At 34.5% G+C, this 21271-nt stretch overlaps 1 protein-coding gene across 2 annotated transcripts in view; it reads right to left on the minus strand.

The window, feature by feature from the left end:
• The window catches only part of LOC131078686 (bifunctional TENA2 protein), a 38422-nt gene extending 21928 nt beyond the window's left edge, over positions 1-16494 (minus strand). Inside the window, exon 1 of one of the 2 annotated variants that reach the window (XM_058016445.2) lies at positions 16210-16494. In XM_058016445.2, coding sequence (XP_057872428.2) covers positions 16210-16353 — 144 coding nt within the window. In that variant the 5' untranslated portion in view covers positions 16354-16494. The remainder of the gene's footprint in view (positions 1-16209) is intronic. The other variant, XM_058016446.2, reaches the window with a different exon arrangement.
• Positions 16495-21271: the final 4777 nt, after the last annotated feature.

Consider the following 21271-nt stretch of genomic DNA (forward strand, 5'->3'; position numbering starts at 1 on the left):
TCAACTCGCAGTTGTAATTCTTCATTAATGTAAATCTCTCACTGGGTGCTCAGAGCAGGGGTAGGTGCTCTTTTGAGTAGGTGCTCATAAAATCAGGGGTTGGTGCTCCTTGGGTTGGTGCCCTAAACATTGTAAACTGTTATTATTGTGAAGCTAAATTGGAGCAGTAGACTCCAGCAGATATTCTCACTGAGGTTTTTCCCACATTGGGTTTTCCTCGTATATTTTGTGTTGTGGTTTGATTTGTGTGTGTATTTTCTTAATTAATTTGCAATTTCAGTCCTTGCACACATAGAAAAAAGTTTTAAAATACACTGATTCACCCCCCTCTCAGTGTCCATTTGTGTTCTTCACATTATTGATCTTCTAACTACACACCACCTCAATTCACAAGGAATATGAGAAATTTGCATATACAAATAAACTTGATGAAGCAATGGAGCTTACTGGATTGCATGTTTCCAATCATTTGCTCTTTCATATCATGGACTGTACTACACCAAAATAGGCTTGTGATAAGTTCCATGAGTTGTTTAGAAAGGTGGTCCAGAACATTGATGTCAAAAATCTTTACATAGTTGCATCTAGAAGCAGTTCAAGCACTATTATGGATTATCGAAATATCATGTCTAAGGTTAATAATTCTGAGCAATGCAGTTAGAAACAGATTTGTCTTCACTTGCACTTGAAGACCGTTCCTCCATTGAAGCTTTTCATGCCAAATTCAAGGCATTGTTGTCATAGTTGAAGGGTTGTGGAAAGAAAAAACATACCAAGAGTGCATATTTCTTATTTTGTCAAAGCTACAAGGTCCCTTTCAGGATTTGTCTCCACCTTCTATTCTACTATGGATGCCCTAGAAAGTGACTTTAAGATGCCTACTTTTGAGCTTATTTGTGAGCTTATTTGTGAGCATCTTACTGGGGAACAATCCAAACTTGCCCGATTAGATGTCCTTCCTAGTCTTAAAAATCAATCCTTGCTGGCTCAATCTTCCAAGGGGAAAGGTAACCCTAAACAAAAACCTAAGTCAAAGACAAAATCCACTCAATCAAGTCTCCTTGCAAGACCAAGAAGATGTCAAAACCTAAATCCATAGAACCTTCTCATTCTAAGTCAAGTAAGTTTAACTCCACAACCACGAACTTTAACAACACTGTTTGTAGCTTTGTGGAAAACTTGATCATTCTAAATCTAGCTATGGAAGACGTAGCAAAACATTTGAGGAAGCCATAATTCAATAAAAAACTTCTCTTCCTTCATTCACTTCTAAAAGTAAAGGGCAAGATCCTTCTGCGAAGACTTTGGATGCAAATTCGAACAGTCAGATACTTGATTTAGGTGCCTCACATCATATAGCACATTCTCATGGCTTCTCACTACTCTTGATGACAATTGCACTTCAAAGATTGCAATTGGAGATTTTTTAGGATTTTGCACAATTTGGTTGCAAATAAGTGCATGAACAATATTATCTATGTTTCTAGAATTTATGCTCATCTTCTTTCCATCTATCATATTTGTCATTAGTGTGATGGAAAACAATGGATTTCTAACCACATGGTGTGGTCATTAGAGAGTTGGATTATTCGGAGGTCGTGGTTGCTTTAGGGATTGTGGATCATAGTTCCCATTTGTATAAATTTGATGGTTTTGAGCTTTCTACAAGATCATCACTTTGCTCATGCTAATTCCTTGAGCAAACTCTAGCACAAATGTTTTGGGCATTTGATCTACAAGTACATACAAATGTTGAGCACACAAATTTGGTGCTACGTCTTCCCAAGGTACCTTGCGGCTTGCACTAAGGGTGTTTGGTGTGGTTGTGTTCTTGGAAAACATCATTTAGGCCCTCTTAAAAAAGGTAAGGCTTAGCCTGCTAAGGCACCTCTTGAGTTAGTACATAGTGACCTCATCTCATTTCCAACTCTTTTTCCAAGGGCCAAATATATACTCACTTTTAAAGATGACTTCTCATTTTGACATGGGTGTACTTTCTTAAGTACAAGAGTGAGGTCTTTGCTACTTTCAAGACCTTTAATGCATTTGTTGAGATACAACCTTCTCTTTCTATTAGAAAGATACTCACAAAAGCTATCTCTTGAATCCCTTGTATTGCACATTGCATTCTTAGCATAGGATATTATTTGTCATGTTGATCTTCGAGGTTTCCTATGATTAGCTATTAGGCATTATATATCTTGGGTTTGCTACTTAGCTATATTCATACACCAAGATCATTTTGTTTCTCCTTATTATATGTTGTCTTCTCATTTCTCATCATTTATGATTTGAATGCTTATTGATTTATAAATATCAAATAACCATCTACTTACAAGTTTTACTTTTATTTCTACACTGTATCAAGTTATCTGACAATTTGATATTCTTTAGGGATTCAACTACATAGTTTTGCATCAACCTATATTTCATGAGTAGTGGTTCACAAGAACCCACCTCTCATGAGAATGAATGGTCCATTTAGCACTCATTATATTTAGGTGATGCTTGTTGAAGTGATACTTCATGTTACATCCCACTTGTGCCCTAGTTGTTTATATGTTGTGATTATGCCATGTTATATGTGTGCCCTAGTTGATCTACGATATACTTGCAAAATGTTTAAGCGTGCCCTAGATGTTTAATGTTTTTAAATTTAATGAATATACCCTAGATGTATATGCATAATTGAATGATGCTAATTGTGCTTAGAATAATGAATGGGTGACTCATAATAATTAAATTGATGACTTGATAGTTAACATTATGACATGATGTTTCATTTTTGTTAATGATATTTGAAATGGCAGAATAGGACAAGATTTTGATCTAACTGGTTGAACTGGCCAAGTGTGTGCAGGAGATCGTTGTCCTCCGCAAAGGGAAGGGAAGTATCATCAAGTCGGGAGGTACGGAGAGGGAAGAACTTATGTCATCTGGGAAACCCTAACCCTGAGTCAGATAGTCTCATGATTGACCTTAGTTATTTACATCAATCGTCGCGTCTAGTAACTCTAGCTGTCTGTGTAGAGGTTTTAGGGTTTCACGGCCCTAAGTTAGTGATTGGTTTCTGAGTTAATTTGTTATTATTATTATTATTAATTAATTTATAATTAATTATTTAATAAAAATTTGCAGTGGCTCATGTTTTATTGTGTATATATATTTATATATATATATCAAAATATATATCTTATGCAAATACATGGATATGAGAGTACATATACACAAGCGTATACGTGCTCCCATAGTCATGTATACATAAGATGTATAGATTCATATATATAAATATATGAATATATATTATACTAATTTTCTTGCTAAGGTAAGGTTTATTTTTTTTAAATACCTTAGGCCAACTCTATTTGGCAACCTTGATAAAGCTGGGTGTGAAGAGGGGGGGTGCCTTGTTATTTAAATTAATTTTAAAATAAGATTATGAAACTAAACAGCCACCCCATTCTTAACGCAATACATATAAATCATTCCTTATTACAAGACCTTGATACATTTTATCGGGCATAATATTGAAATGTTTTAGCAAATGAACTTTCACGGGAGGTAATATTCATTTTTCTGAAGGCGTTTCTCTTAGAAACTTCGATTTGAGGAGAGCAAGACTTTTTGGTGTGAGTCGTGAGTCTTCTCGAAGAAGCAATGAGGCATGAAAATGGCGTGAGGAGGGCAAGAAAAATTCTCGTGACTCTCCTTGATTAGGGAAGAATCTCTGGTATTAGGGCGTATTGGAAGGTGGAATACCTTTTTGTTGAATATGTAGGCAAGTTTTTAAAGAAAACAGAAGTCATTATGATACCTTTCTGGAATGCTGGAAAATACATTTTCTGCTCTGCGATTTCTAAGAACGTAGGTTCTCTTCAACGGGAAACTAGAGAGGGCTCGTTGTGGAAGACACTGTGTATCAGTTGCTAAGGCCACATTTTGGGCTATAGCTATTCTGTCTCCAAAATGTTACATTCATACGTCGTGTTAAATGACATTCGCGTGTTATTGACCGTCGATAACGCGATTAACGGCTATGATTTTCACGAATGTCATATAACACGACATACGAATATAACATTTTGGAGCCAGAATAGCTGCGTCCCACATTATATAGGTCACGTTATATTGCTAAACCCTGCGAACTTGTTCATTCTTCCATTTTTCTTCTTCTTAGAGTTTCGAAAACATGGTGGATTAAGTGAAAAGAAGGAAATACAGAAATGATTTCTGTTATATGCGATTTGATTTAGTGTTGGACATATTTTTATGTAGGAATAAAGAAAATTCTGTAAATCTTTTGTTACAATTTGATTTTTCTGAGATTTGCACAACCTGGAGCAAGAATAATGTAGTTCCTTTTAAATGTTGAATAGGGTTTAAACCTTCTGCAGTCGGTAGATATGTTGCAGCTAACTGAGTTTATTAGGAGAATTTCTAGTTTAGCCTATATTTTTGTGACTAGTTGTGGAATGGGTTTGGAAATAACTTTATTCCACTCTAGGCATAAAGATGCACAGCTAAGCAGTAATGTTGTGAATAATAAGAAAATATTCCCTGTATAATTTCAAGGTAGTAATTCAGGACGGCTGTGTGGAATAAATTTTCACTGATAAAAGTCAAAAGGCTGTAGCAGCAGTCATTATGATGTTTAAGAGAAACAAGACAAAAACCTCTGAACAGGAACATTATGTTACATTCTATTATACATAAAGATGTCTGCTAGCTGAAGCAACTTGAAAAACTAAAACGTTTATGTGGATGTATATTAACATATACCTGTATGTGTATATGAGTATGGACTATTATCAAAAATCAGTAGACCAAAGCTAGTAAAAGATATACAAACAATACCCCTCAGATTAGAGAAGGAATAATAAGAAAATATTCCCTGTAAATTTCAAGGTTACAATTCAGGATGGCTGTGTGGAATAAATTTTCACTGATGAAAGTCAAAGGGCTGTAGCAGGAATCATTATGATGTTTAAAAGAAACAAGACAAAAATCTCTGAACAGGAACATTATGTTACATTCTATTATAAATAAAGATGTCTGCTAGCTGAAGCAACTTGAAATACTAAAACGTTTATGTGAAATACCTGTATGTGTATATGAGTATGGATTATAATCAAAAATCAGTAGACCAAAGCTAGTAAAAGATATACAAACAATACCCCTCAGATTAGAGAAGGTGCATATCCAAGACTTGTAATAAGAGGATTTTACCTCTTTATTATGTTGTCTCAGAATTGCCTAAGTCTGAAAAACCATAACAGCAGTAATGATGATCTATCTGAAATTAACCATCTCTAGCTCAAAAAAAAAAAAAACTAAAACCCTAGTCTAGGAAGGTAATGGGTGGGAGGACACGGCTGTAATAAAATGCAGTTAGCATCTCAATTAAAGAGAATACCCTCAAAATTGCAATGACAGCAAAGATATGTCTAGCATGGTGTTTATTCCAAACTTAAGGATCAATGGACAGCTGGCGGCTCCCAACCCCTTACCTTCCCAATCCAGGGAATTAGTTGTATTATTACAAACCTTTTGCAATCCTGAGTGAGAAAAATAAAACAGTAACTTCTGAAGAGAATTAGTGTTGATAACAAAAAGAATGTAAAACAATTGTGTGGTCAATGGTTTCTAAGTGACTCCAGTTATGGCTCTTGTTGGTTAAACCTACTTGACCCTTGACCTATGCCGAGGAGGGCGATGATCATTGACAGCACATTTAATCGTGCTTGCAATGTTAAAACCTTGGCCAAGGTGGAGCTGCATAATGCCAGCTACTGTCACATCACTAGAACCAGATACACCTCTAGTCAAGAGTGTCATACTAGTTGTGGGTTACCCATAGTGTATGACCAACGAGTTTGTGTAGGTCCTAAACACCAAGTCTCAAATGGCATGAGTTCCACTTCCTGTTACCTCCCTGTGAAGGGTCGGGCCAATCCAATCGGATATGGCATGGGGGACTAGTAAGTCCATGGTACTTTATTTGGTATTCCTATTACTATACTCATTGATACAGGAGCCACAGAAAATTTTATTTCACCTAAATTGCTTAGTAAGTTTCCTAAGAGAGTTGGCTTCATGGCCAACTCCTGGACTGTAGAGTATGCAAACCAGTCAAGAGCTCGGGTAGAGCAATGCCTGTTTGGGGCAAGAGTAGATCTTCCAAACTTCACCACCGAAGTTGATCTATATGTAGCACCTCTAGAAACGTGTGATGTCCTTCTAGGAATGAAATGGTTGGGGCAGCACAGGGCTAAGGTCAATTACTTTAACAAGTCAATTGAGTGTCAAGATGATTATGGCAATAAGGAATTTTTGCAAGGAATCCAACGAGAAGTCAGATTAAAGCAACTCTTTGCCATGCAGTTAAGACGGAGTGAAAAGAAAGGATGTCAGGTGTTCGCAGTAAAAATGGAAGAAATCAATGACTTAAAAGTTAAGTGTCAGGATGACATGATGATGTATGAGAACTTTGATCATCATATAGAAGAATTTAGTGATGGTAGGGAACCGAAAGAGTCTTTCAAAGAAAAATATCCCTATCTTCAAGACTATCAGAATGTGTTTCCAGAAGAATTGCCTGGTTTACCACCAAAAAGAATATTCGATTTCTCTATCAAATTGATACCAGGGGCAGCTCCAGTATCTAAAGCTCCCTATAGTATGACAACAGTCAAATTGATGGAGTTAAACTTCAAGAATTATTAGATAAAGGATTGATAAGACCTAGTGTGTCACCATGGGAGGCACCAATGATCTTTGTCAAGAAAAAGGACAGAACTCTCCGACTTTGCATTGATTACAAGATGTTGAATAAACTGACAATCCGAAACAAATATCCTCTACCTCGCATTGGTGATTTATTCGATCAAATGCATGGAGTCGCGGTCTTCTCCAAGATCAATTTGCAATCAGGATACCATCAGTTAAGGTTGAGGGATGAGGATATCCATAAAACCGCCTTTAGCACTCGTTTACGAGTTCACTGTTTTACCATTTGGACTTACCAATGCCCCGGCTGCCTTCATGAATTTAATGAATGGCGTGTTTCACGACTGCCTCGACAAATTTGTCTTGGTGTTCTTAGATGACATTCTAATATATTCCACAAATGAGGAACACCTGCAGCACTTACGGATTGTTTTACAATGCTTGCAAGAAAACCAGTTGTATGGGAAACTATCTAAATGTACCTTCTTTCAAAAGGAAGTACAATACCTAGGGCATATAATTTCAATCAAGGGAATAGCAGTAGATCCGGCAAAGATTAAAGCCATTTCTAAGTGGCCAACTCCAAGGAATGTTCATGAAGTAAGAAGCTTCATGGGATTAGCTAGGTATTACAGAAAGTTCGTAATGAACTTTTCTCGTATAGCACATCCCATCACATCATTAGAGAGGAAGGGTAAAAGATTTGAGTGGTCTGAAAAATGCCAAGCGGCTTTTGAGCTACTCAAATAGAGGTTGACCACAGCACCAATCCTAAAGGTGCCAGACCCCGAAGACAATTTCTTAGTAGTGACTGATGCTTCAGGGGAAGGATTGGGCGGAGTTCTTATGCAAAACGGGCAAGTGATAGCATATGAGTCCCGGAAGCTTAAAAATTATGGGCAGAATTATGCACCGCATGTTCTGGAGCTCGCGGCAATAGTTCATGCCCTGCAAATGTGGTGTCACTATTTGCTAGGTAAACCATTTGAGCTTCAGTCAAATCACCAAGGGTTGAAATACATTTTCACTCAACCCAATCACAATGCACGACAGAAACGGTGGTTAGAACTAATCTCTGATTACAATTTTGAGATCAGCTACATAAAGGGTAAAGAAAACCGAGTGGCAGATGCATTGAGTCGTCGGCGCCATATTAGTGCCATCACTGCAGTCCATACAAATTTCAAAAACTGCGTCCTACAATTGTTAGGAGGGGATAGATATTATCGGCAGGTAATAGAAGCTTTACGACTAGATCCCCAGGATCCAAGGTATGAAGGTTTCCAAATTGAAACCGATGGACTATTAAGATACCAAGGTAGGATGTATATACCTGAGTCCACCAAGTTAAGAAATTTAGTGTGGAAAGAAGTACACTCTGCACCCTACTCCGAACACCCAGGAATAACTAAACTACTTACTGACATCAAACCTTTGTATTTTTGGAAAGGAATGAAAAAGAATGCTGCAAGGTTTGAGGCTAGCTATTTCGAATGTCAGCGAGTTAAGGTTGAACATCAACACCCACCAAGGTTGTTACAACCCAACACAGTACCTGACTGGAAATGGCAGATAATCAGTATGGACTTTGTCCAAGGATTGCCTATGTCCAGGAACAAGCATAACGCCATTCTTATAGTAATTGACAGGCTAACCAAAGTAGCTCACTTTATTCCGGGCAACCTATCAAACGGAGCACCTACCATAGCCTATAAATTTGTGCAAGAAATATTTTGGTTACATGGAGTACCAGAGAAAATAATCTCAGATAGGGATGTCAGAATGACATCCAGATTTTGGCAAACTCTATTTGCAGCCTTTCGAACTCAGTTGAACATAAGCTCTGCTTATCACCCTGAAACAGATGGCCAAAAAGAAAGAGTCAATCAAGTTTTAGAGGACCTTTTAAGAATGTATTGCATGGATCAGCAGTACAAATGGAAAGATTATCTTCCCTTGGTTGAATTTGCCTACAACAATTCCTACCAGTCATCCATTAAGATGGCGCCCTTCGAAGCACTATATAGGAGGTGTAGAACTCCTATCGCTTGGGATAAGCTGGAAGATAGGATAACCCTCAGTCCAAAAATGCTCTCAGAAATGGAGGAGCAAGTAAAGCTGATCAAACAAAGGTTAGCAGAAGCTAACGATCGGCAGAAAAACTATGCAAATGCAAAGCGTACTCCCAGACAATTTGTGGTGGGAGAGAGTGCTTCTATGGGTTAAACCTAACAAAAGTACCATTAAATTTGGAAAGTCTTCCAAACTAGCTCCACGATATGTAGGACCCTTTGAAGTTTTGGAAATCATCAACCCGATCGCCTAAAGAATTGCTCTATCACCAGCTCTTGCCCGGTTGCATGATGTATTTCATGTTTCCTATTTGAAAAAGTATGTTTCAAATTTTACACACATGATTTATTGGAACTCATTGCAGGTACAGGACCCAGGGGTGGTCATGATCGAGCCAATCAGGGTGCTCAAGGTACGTAAGAAGCACTTACGTAACAGAGAAGTCACTTAGTGCAAGGTTCGGTGGGACCAGTACACTAAGGGCAGCGCCACCTGCGAGGATTATAAAGAAATCCATCAACGATTCCCTCATTTTAATGTTTTCAACAGTTAAACTTGTTCTTTTTAAATGTTAGATAAACAATGTTATTTTCATGTTTGTTCAAAAATGATACTTAAAATCATCGAGGACTATGAATCACAAGGGGAAGGTATGTTACATTACACTTGTGCCCTAGTTGTTTATATGTTGTAATTACGCCATGTTATATGTGTGCCCTAGTTGATCTACGATATACTTGCAAGATGTTTAAGCGTTCCCTAGATGTATATGCATAATTGAATGATGCTAATTGTGCTTAGAATAATGAATGGATAAATCATAATTGTTAAATTGATGACTTGATAGTTAACATTATGACATGATGTTTCATTTTTGTTAATGATATTTGAAATGGCAGAATAGGACAAGATTTTGATCTAACTGGTTGAAGTGGCAGAATAGGACAAGATTTTGATCTCAACGCATTAATTGATACTATGGACCTTTAACCAATGCATGGAGATGAATTTACCACACTAAATGTGCACTTACAGCTGACTGAAATTGTATCAAACAGTTGGCAAACATCATAAGTCAATGACCAAATGTAGGGCAGCCTTCTAATTATTCATTCATGAGTCAAATAGACCTTACATCATCAGCCGATTTACACCATAGCATGCACTACTCAAACATGGACATTTTCAGACCTAATCTGAAGACATGTGACTGATATAAACTATTACAACCAACTGAAAATGCAATGAGAACTTAATAATTAAGAACCTCATAGTTTGTGGTGATGAAGCATGCAATCTCCAACCAACAACAATCCTCCGAGTGCCAAGTCGAGTCATCTACAAGGTCACCATTACTGTTGTAAGAATGTAAGTCTGAGAACACAATGAAAGCTGCCTTCAAACATTCCAAATCGTGCCTCCAAATAATCCGATCTCCTTCTAGAGGATAGCGCCAAATTTTAATAACAAAACTTTCAAAAAATTTAATTTCCATGCTCTGATACCATGAAAAATAAATTGAATGAAGAATGATTCAATAATCGGATAATTACATTGAACGATATACACACGTATATATAGAGGTTACAAGACAATGTTCTATAAATAGAACTAGTCGTTAAAGTGAAATCAAATAAGCTAAAAAGTTTAAAAAGCTAAATATAGCTTAAAAGGCTAAATAATAAAAAGCTAACTTGACAAGCTAAATAAGTCGACTAAAAAACTAAATAGCTAAATAAGTCGACAACTAAGATGACTGCTAAAAATAGAGGATGTCCATTATAGAAGATATTATTACTATTTTAACACGCTCCCTAATGGTCATCGTACTCAATACCCTACAGAAGACACTGCAGGTGTTATGATCAAATATGCAAAGACCATCTGCTGCTACGGAGACCCTCCGAGGATCTGCAGAATGTAAATGACTAAAGAGGACCAAAAGCCATCCAAGCTAATGTAGCCTTCACACGCGAATTAGAGATCTGGCACACGAATTACTGAAGCTTGAAACCATGATTTTGAGGAAAAAAATAGGCAACCCCTTTTGCAGAAGAGTACTGAGCACTATTTGCTCCAGCAACTCCTAAACAGACTACAAGATACCAAGGTTGCAGATATTCGCCCTGTTTGGTGCGACCCAAACTAACTGCAACAAAGCTCGCTTTGTGAGGAGAAAAATCGATCAAAACCAAAGAACTTCGCGAATCACAAATCCCACACGAACTTCGCGTATTACAGATGATTTTTGAGGAAAAAATCGTGAAAACCTAGAAATCCCACACAAGCTTTGCGGATGACAAATAATAATTTTTAAGGAAAAAAATTTAAACCCTGCGAACAATTTTTGAGGAAAAAAATGTGAAAACCAACCCATGATTTTTTGTGGAAAACCGACAGACAATTTTTCAGGAAAAAATCGTGGAAACCCTGGGCCTGTAAGACGAGGTCTGGCCTAAATCAATCTAATAAAGGTAACGATATTCAGATATCGTGAACATGCACTGTTTCCAGGTGTTGTGGCAGCTATTGAACTTTTGACTGTGTTCCAACATGATATTGGTCAAAGATGCCATCACGAAAATGGAGGTTGAACGAGGTCAACGTAGTGAAAGCATGAGACAAAAGAATCTGATTCAAAAATCAGAATAGAAGCAGCTGCATAAAAAATATGAAACCCTGGAGTGGAATTCGAGACACGAATCCCAATGCACGAATTTCAAGGTTTGGAAGAAACCCAGAAATTAAAATTTTCTGCAAACTTAAAACCCTAGGTCAGATGTACAACATAAACGACGCCCAGAAGACACCACAATTCCTGACGTCCACAGAATTAGCAGAAATCACAAACTGCTTTTAAATTCCAAGGCAAATTCGTTGGCACAAAATTCTAGGCACGAAAAATGAGACACCCAGAAAATTTGAGACCAACCAAAAAAAGCTCTCAAAAAACCCACCAAGAATCTAAAATCAGAATGCAGATCCGACAGCTCAAAAATTGAGGCAGGAAAACGATGCACCTAGAAAAATCTGACGACAACCCAGTTGAGGTCTCGAAAAACCCACCAAGAATCTGCAACCAAAATATAATTTCAACTTGAATTGAAGGGTCAAAACCCTAGTCGAAAACTGCAGAAACCCTAGGAAAATTTTCAACCTGCCAAAAAAAAAACCACCCAGGAAGAGAAAAAGAACCTGCTCTTTTTTTTTTTTTTTTAAAAACAGTTTTTAAAAAATCCCTTCAATAAAATCTTCGAAAAATTTTAATAACAAAACTTGCGAAATTTTTAATTTCCATGCTCTGATACCATGAAAAATAAATTGAATGAAGAATGATTCAATAATCAGATAATTACATTGAACGATATACACACGTATATATAGAGGTTACAAGACGATGTTCTATAAATAGAACTAGTCGTTAAAGTGAAATCAAATAAGCTAAAAAGCTAAATATAGCTTAAAAGGCTAAATAATAAAAAGCTAACTTAACAAGCTAAATAAGTCAACTAAAAAACTAAATAACTAAATAAGTCGACAACTAAGATGACTACTAAAAATAGAGGATGACCCTTATAGAAGATATTAATATTATTTTAACAAATACTCCTTAAACTCGGTATGAGAAGCTGAAAGTACTCCTCACTCTCAATGCAACCCCTCGAGAGATCTTTCACCCTCTCAGTTATGCGATCAATGGGAGTTTATGTTCCCAAAGACCCTTAGTCTGCAGACACCAACTGGTTCTACAAATCAAATCCAATTTCCAAGCCTACTTTCCTTCTCTTACCCTCTTCTATTTAACCTTTTCCATAACCCGTCATGAGACACCTTCTAGAAGGGGGTAGGTACACTTTATTTATTTTTAATGACTATTAATTATTATTTTATTTTTATACTTTAGTCACTTTTAATTAAATTAATTAAATATAAAGTCACTATTTAATAAATAATTTATTTTAATGACTTTATAAGAAATTAATTTAATTAATTTCTCCTTATAACGCCTATTAGCCTAAAGGCTAAAATTGGGGACATTACATAAAGATGCCTGACTACTAAAAAATACATTTGAAATTAAATAAATGAAGAATCCACAACTGGAGGAATTCTATGATCAAAGGAAACAACGGGAAAAGAAGAAGGAATATAGATTTCCTTTCTCTACCATAGGCTGTTCATAAGGTCTTCGTAACCTTTGGTTCGGCATATTAGTTTTATGAGCATTTATTCCTCCTGGACACTAATAAACACATGTAATATTTCATCTCTTTGATCATTCTTAAGATTTATCTTTATGGAGGAACAATGGCAATATGACAGAAAATGCAGCTGCAACTAACAATTGTCACTAGATTCATGTGTAACTTGGAAGTTTGTTGGTCTGAACTAGCTTCAAGATTAGTAAGAAACTCTATCTCATCAATCTCTGGAAAATATTATCAATCAGATCAACCTCAAATCCTTTCCTCAAGTGGGAGATCTAAAACCAATTACCAGTTGGCACCCCATAACTCTGTTAAATGTCTCATATAAGATCATTGTTAAAGTTCTAACCCTACAACTTCATCATCTTCTTTATGGAATCATCTGACCTGAAAAAATAGGATTTATCAAATGTATATACATTTAAATAGCTTCATTGCTATTTGGAAAGGGATGGAATGGACCAGAGCTTTTAAGCAACACCTACACTTCTTCAAGATAGACTGTGAAACAGCTTATGATAATACTGAGTGGGCAACAGCTTATGATAATACTGAGTGGGCCTTCATTCAAGCACCACATAGACCTCTTCGTTTAAGAAGCAACATTCTTATAATCATCCAAGCTATTTTTGCAAAACCTTTGCTTGCTTAGCCATAAATGGTTACAGGTTCATCCAACTTGAGATTTTTCACTCCACCAAGTACAGTTATAATTTAGCCCCCTCACTCTACACATTGGCTGCAAAAGCATCAGGCCACTTATTAGCACATAGATCTGCTCAGGGTTTTTCCTTAATACTTATTAAAAGGCATCAGATTCTAATATCTAATGGAAGAAAACCCAAAATTACAAGCAAATCATGATATGCCTATGCTCAACTAGCTTTCAATATTTGATTGGACATTGTTTGAACCAGGGGATATGTTCAAATTTCTTGGTCTTCTTTTTTCTTTAAAGGCTCACCTTCATCCCTCTAGCAAAATTCACAGCAAAGAATGGAAAACAAAATCACCTCCCCGATTACCAAGCCTATGTCACTGGCTGCTAGGTTTTGAATCTGCAATAAAAGTGCTTGCTGCCACACATGTATTATTGTTCTTATTGGGGTCCTTCTCAAGGAATATATGGCAAACTAGCTCACCTCTATAATTTCATAGAATTGCTAGGAATAATTTATGCACACCCAAAGAAGAGGGAGGCATGACATCGTTCATGTCCAAAGACAAGGCATAACTCTGTGTGTACCAAATGAGTGATCAAAGCCACTGAGGAGCAAAAAACCTAGATAGTCCTTCTCAAATATTGTGTTGAATTAGGGGCTCCCTATAATAATAAAAAAATAAATTGCAATAGTCTTGGTCTCTGCAATCTGCTTATTACTATAGTCCAATTCAAGATTACCTGAATTTTTGTGGCTAAAAGTACTTGGAGGTATTTTAGGCTTGTTAAGCCTTTCCTCAAATGGGTTGGCAATGGGTTTTGAAATAGGTTCTCTTTCAATTGTCATATCCTATGGCGATCTCGTATCCTCTCCAATCAAGATTTGCCTCTTGCCAAGGTGTTGGGCATCAAAGCCCTTAGACTTATACAAAAATAATTTATAGTTTTCAAAACCTAATATCATCTAAAGATTGGACCTCATGATAATTGTTACAAGTAATGTTTCTACTCATCAACTTTGACCTCCCCTCTCCTCAGAATTCACGAGCTAATGCCTGATGTTATGCTTCACAAGTTCAGCCTTCAAACCCTTGGCAGGACTGGCCTTGGAATTGTACAATGTAACACGAACTAAAATCCTAGGTTACTTAAAAATCTTCTCATCATCTTCTTGTCTGAGCTTTGACAAGCTTAACCAGAGAAGAACCTTTAAGTCATTTCCCAAAATTTGGCTTCATAGGCTTTTTAACATATTTGTGCAGCCAAACGTGAACCCAAAAAACCTTATTGTCTCTGTTTCCCCATCTATTAAGGGCTTCTTCTAGGAGAATGTCTTCAACAGATTAGCACTTGCCGTAGTATGAGTTGACTACCCTGACATGCAAATCAACTAGTCCGGATTTAGCACTCCATTCTAGAACATGGGTAGCCGAGGCATAGTTCAAAGAAACTGTAAACGCACAAAAAAAAATGGGAGGAATATGCATTCTAACCACCTATGCCAGACTTAAGACTTCTAAATATCTTCTCTAAACTTGCCCTGCCACTCCAGATACCTGGATTTGTACTCATGGTTTACTTTATCCCTAGGGTTTTATGTTTCATCTAAAAGCCATTCCCAAGACGATTGCTTTGTTTGAGGATTTTGCTCATTGTTACAATTATATCATAGTTTTGTGGAATTTTTTCTGGGGAAAATCTGTTTCAACTTTGAAAATTAATAAATACTGAAAAAGCAAAACCAATGATTCCATTGACGCAATTTTTTCATTGCAGGAGAAGATTAATGAGGTATTTTAAAATTTATTACGGATTCAAGTGCAAGTCAAGAATGTGGGCTTGAAGTTTCAAAGCCCCCAGGATATGCTGTGTAATTCCCAAGCTGCCCCCTGCAGAAGTCCATCAATTGTGCCTCATAGGCAGAATTGCTTTCTCAGACCTGTGTTTGCCACTGCTGCAACCTCTTGTTGGGCTTATCTTGCATATGTAAAACCAAAGCCGGCTGAGGTTGCTACCTTGACCGAATGGTGAGTGGTAGTTGTTGCTCACCATGAATGCCATTGCACCTTACGAAACACAAAAAATGGGTAACTGAACAGCCTGCAGTGGAACCTTAGCGTGGGGAGCCATTTTCCCAAAGTCTAGACCTACCCCATCACCAGGAATTTATGTGCACATAGTGATATGCATATTTGTTATGTTTTAGAGTTTATCACTCTTTACCCCAATATACTTTTCTTTTCTCTATATGAGCTAGGGTCCATATGTAAAACACAAGGCCATATGTTAGCTTCAGCAGCAAACCAATCACTGCTCTCGCAGTAAATTTCTTCAGAATTGTAAAGATGTTTTTCGTATTAAGAAGAAAAAAGGTCGAGGTTAAGATGTCATTCTAATTGATTTGAGGTGATACCCAATAAGCCTGATTTTTTAAATAAATAGACAACTATGCTGCCAATGCAAACACCCCAACCAAAAAGAATTACAAATAGCCAGAAAAAACTGGGGACGGACAGAAAAGGGAGGATAGAGAAAACTCACAAGCCAACGTTTGAAGCAGTTGAAGTCGATGGATCCATTCTTAATGCTTTGTATGAAAGGATGGAAGGTTGCTTCACTATACAGTTGCGCGTGCTGCTTCAACCATTCGGATGTGATTGACGAAGATTCTATCCCAGTGGCCATTTACTCCCTCAATTCAGCCAACTTACTATTGGCCTCCTACGAGTGGAGTGCAGCAATAATCAGGCGTGCCATTGACTCTGAATTTTAAGTAATTATTACTAATGGTATTTGTAGGTTTGGAAGTTCAATACATGTAAAGAAACGTTTTGGAAAAAAGTGTATGTGTTTTTTAATATGAAAGGGTGGGTTCTTAGTTCAAGAGGTTTAATCTAAGGTGGGTGTTTTTCAGCTAAAATCATGATTTTGTGGATGAAAAATCTTCTAAAAAAATTCAAAAGATTTCATAATACTAGCAGTGGTCAAGTATGCAAGACTAAAGGCATGGGAAGTGATTTGGTAACATACAATGAAAAGCTTTTGAACTTTATGAAAACAAAATATACAATAACAATTAGCATTAACAAAACATTTTTCAAAAATGAACACAAATATCAATTGTCAATTGCAATTATTGTATATTTATTGACAAAATAACATTGATAAAAAAATGTAGAACACTAAAAAGTATCATCCACAATTAGATGGTTTCTGAATAGGTATGCACTACAGTTGCACAACTCACAGTTAGATTTGTTAGTCTTCAAAATGCATATGTTGTTGAAAATGGATGAACAGTGTTATCTGCAAAGAGATTTGTTAAATTGACATAATATCATTTAACAATGCAAAAGCGGGACAAGTGAATTTATATATAGCATTCATTATTATGCAGTTTTTTATAGGCAATGTGATATCAGAACTTCCAATATCTGGAAAGAGTAATTAGTTGTCGAGATCTAGTAGCATATGGTTGAACATTTAAGCAAAACATATCTAGAGAGTCTTATATTTTGGCATATATATAAGCAATCATAAATAAATATCATATTTCTAAATTGTATGCATATTAATCAACAGTGAGCACTCATAAACAAGATTTGGGCAACAAAAAATGAAGAATTGTGCTTCAACAGCAATGGTTTTTAATGAGATCTTCAAACTACAGTTCGAGCATCAGTGGGATTTTGTATGATATATTTCATAAAGGTTGAGATTTAGTGACTTACTGTCACAAATACTTCTGCTATATCTCAAAATCTAATTCATTGTTGAGAAGATAGCAGTCAAATTTCAAGTATGTACATCTTCCCTGCTTAATATAGATTCAGATGATATGCATAGAAAGTGTCAGTGCACAATAGATTTATAAGAACATGGTTTGCTCTTGGTAATGGTAATCACTTGATGAATTTATTGGAAAAAATGTCAAACAGTACAATTGTGATTGATTGCTGGTAGACTACAAAAATCTTAACGTAATAACTTGTTTGTCTATATCAAAGTGTGCAATGTCTATTTGGAATGCACAAGCCAAGCAATTCTGAGAATTCCAAAGAATTACCCATTGCAAATGGACATATTTTGCAATCTATTTGTTTGAAAAATGGTTTGGGTTATAAGCATCTCAATTTGTTTGAAAAATGATGTTGATTAGACATTTTTTTAAGAAATCTTGGTTGTGGTTTGATTGTGAGAATGATGACTTTCAATGAGTGTGAGGCCAACACAAACCCAATAAATACAATTTGCTTCCATATTTTGGAAATTGTGATTCAGAATGCCAATGAATAGTTGGGTTTGGTAACATTGGATTCCTTTCACCGAATTGTTGATCTGTTATCTAAATCTCAATGAACAGTTTCATCAACGTAAATTTTATTCCTTATCTACCAAATTATAGTTTGAAATAGAAACAGACCAAAGAAATATAGCTACGCAGCAGGGAAAGTTGGTCTCCAATGTGGATGGGATAAATACAAAAAGTCATGACGGAGGTAAAATAAAAACAGTGCTGGTTAAAAAATCAGTGAAAAAGAGAAGCGTATTAAACAATCCTTAATTAATAAGGGTTTGGCACCCCCTTAAAATAAGGGGGTTTCCATCATTACATGTTATCTACAAGTGATCTCTAAGAGCACTATTGGTGATACTTGACAAATCCTAAACCTACACAACAACATTTAGCAAAGCTTTAAAAAGCACGATTTTGCATGATGATAGAGATTGTAAGGTTGTGCAACTATAATATAAGTGTCATGGGTCTTTGTGTCAGGAAATAATCACAATTGGTTCTCAAATTGAAACACAAAATGTCCACACAAGGTTTTCTACGAGATAGGGTTATATTTGCATCTTTGTTGCATAGTTCATGTGACAAGAATAGACTAAGCAACATGAATAATTCTATGTAAAAAAAAACATAAATCTTTCTTCCAAAGAATTTCTTGTATACAATAACAAATAAAAATAAAAAACTAAATAACTAATTCAACATTACCAAAATTTACAAAAGAAAATAAAAACAAATGCACAAAGAAAATAGTATAATGAATTTGTTAAGATAAGTTAAATAGCACCTATAGGAGACATGGAGAGGTTAACAAATTGGGAATTATTGATGTGGGTGTGGAAGATTTGGGTGAAACTCTAATGAGCAATTGCCTTTAAATGATTTCATACTTTTTACATTCAAAAAAGGCATGGGGATTCTATGCAGGATTAACGAACAAGTTAGATACTTGTATTCTTTGTTGTTGTGCATCTATTTTTGGTTGCAGGGTTAAAGTGAAAATAGAATTACCTAAAACCTGTCATATATTTTGATGTCATATATTTCATTTATATTATATTTTTTTTTGTTTTTAATATATATTTTTTATTTATTTTATAAAATGAATAAACATAAATATTAAATATTGAGGTATAATATATCTTTATATAATGTAATATAATATAAAATTGAATATTTAATATAATTTTTTATATATTAAATTTTAAATTATATTATATAATTCATAAATAACTATATATTCTTCATTTAATTATGTATTATAATTTAAATTATATTTTTTCTATACTTTATAGTATAATTAACTTTGTACACATATAATTCAAAATTCAAAAGTGCATAAAGTTTATTATAATATAACCTTTATATACTTTAAAGTTTATTCACTTTTGAATTATAATAAACTTTGTTTCACCTTAAAGTGAAAGCTTATTTATTTATTAAATTTATTCACTTTTAAATTATAATAAATTTTATTCACTTATAAGTGAAAATTTACAAGTGTATAAAATTTATCTACTTTTGAATAAACTTTATAAGTGAAATTTTATTCACTTTTGAATTATAAGTAATAGTTTTTCATTTGGAATTATAATATTAAGTATATAAAAGCTATATTATAATAAATTGTATACACTTTTGAATTATAAGTGTATAAATTAAAAGTGCATAAAGTTTTATTATTTATAAAGTTTATAAGCATACCTAATAATAGATTTTATAAAGTTTTATAACTTTATATATTAAATATGACTTTAAATTATAATATTTAAATTATATTATGATGTTAAACTTTAAAGTATATTAAAGTTTAATATAGTTTATTAAATTTTACATTTTAAATTAACATCATGTTTAATATTTTATATTTAATTCTATTTTTTAAATTAAAATTAAATATATATTTAATATTAAAATAAATGACAATAAAATGACAACCAAAATGTTAATAATTTAAATTTAAATTTAAATATTGTACATTTATATAAAAATATATTAAAAATAAAATTATTAAACTAATTTTTGAAAATTTTATTAAATAAAATATAAATAAAATATATAAAATTTAAGATATATTAAAAAAATAAAAAATTACAATATAAATAGAATACATTAAATAATAAAAATAAGTATAAATACAGTTAAAAAAATATATTTTTAAAAAATAATATAGAAAAAATATATTAAAATTTTTTTTAAATATAATTAAAAATTTATTAAATGCAGCAAGAGAGAGAGGTGGGGTGTGGGCCCAAACCGAGCTGCATAAGCCCACTGACGAAGGATTTGACAGCAATGGGTTTCCTCTGCCTCCACCGTACACCAACGCAACACAAGTTGCTCACCAAAGAAAACAGTGGTCGAAAAATGTGACCAATTACCGAGATACTGACACTTTTCCGGATAAAAAAACCCCATACAAAGAGCCTATCGGCTCAAAAATTGATTGAGTAAAATGATGATAGTATATTTTGTTGAAATAGATTCTCTTCATTTTTTTATTCTTGTCTTATATGCTTTCATAAAAAACCTAACAAATCATTATACACTTGTGTTCCAAGGTAAGATAGCAAATGGGTTGGACATAAATGTGTACACACATAATGTATCAAAATAAAATATTAAGAGTGTACAAAAGGTTCATAATAAAAAGGTAATGAGTTAGCATTTACTTTCAAGATAGTTTCATCTCAATTTCCATGTGAGTTTGACAAAAAAATATTAATATAAGTGTAATTTAATTCTATCTACCAAATAAATAAACTTTTGTAATGGTGAAATTAGCAAACCCATGGCAATTCCCATTTAATCTATGTGTTGCCTTGGTGGAATGTCTTAATGCAATAACATCAACAATTGGCATACTCTTGTGTTTCATTTGGCTAGTGGCGCAATCACCATCCATCTTTATTTATCCATATTTTACATCAATTTAATGTATTCACAATTAAGTTATTGTTATTACACCCTTTTTTGCATTTGTTATACCTTATATTTAAATTTCATTTCCGAGTGACTTAGGATTGACCAAATTCATTTCTATGGCATGTCATAATGAGCCTAAAATACAAAATTTAAGTTTCCACCTTATAATAGTTAGTATAAGCTGACTTAACACATGTGTGTGACATGTTATTATGTCATGTTATTTAGAGATATTCATTGTGCGCTTAATCACACGTGATTACAAGAAAAATCGTTAGGAAAGACTTATATTTCTGAAAGGTAATAAAGAATCAACGTTAGGAATATTATTAAAAAATAACAGTATGTGCAAAGTAACACAGTGCTTAGAAATATATTCCAAAT

This window comes from Cryptomeria japonica, chromosome 2 (assembly GCF_030272615.1).
Source record: "Cryptomeria japonica chromosome 2, Sugi_1.0, whole genome shotgun sequence".
NCBI classification, from domain to species: domain Eukaryota; kingdom Viridiplantae; phylum Streptophyta; class Pinopsida; order Cupressales; family Cupressaceae; genus Cryptomeria; species Cryptomeria japonica.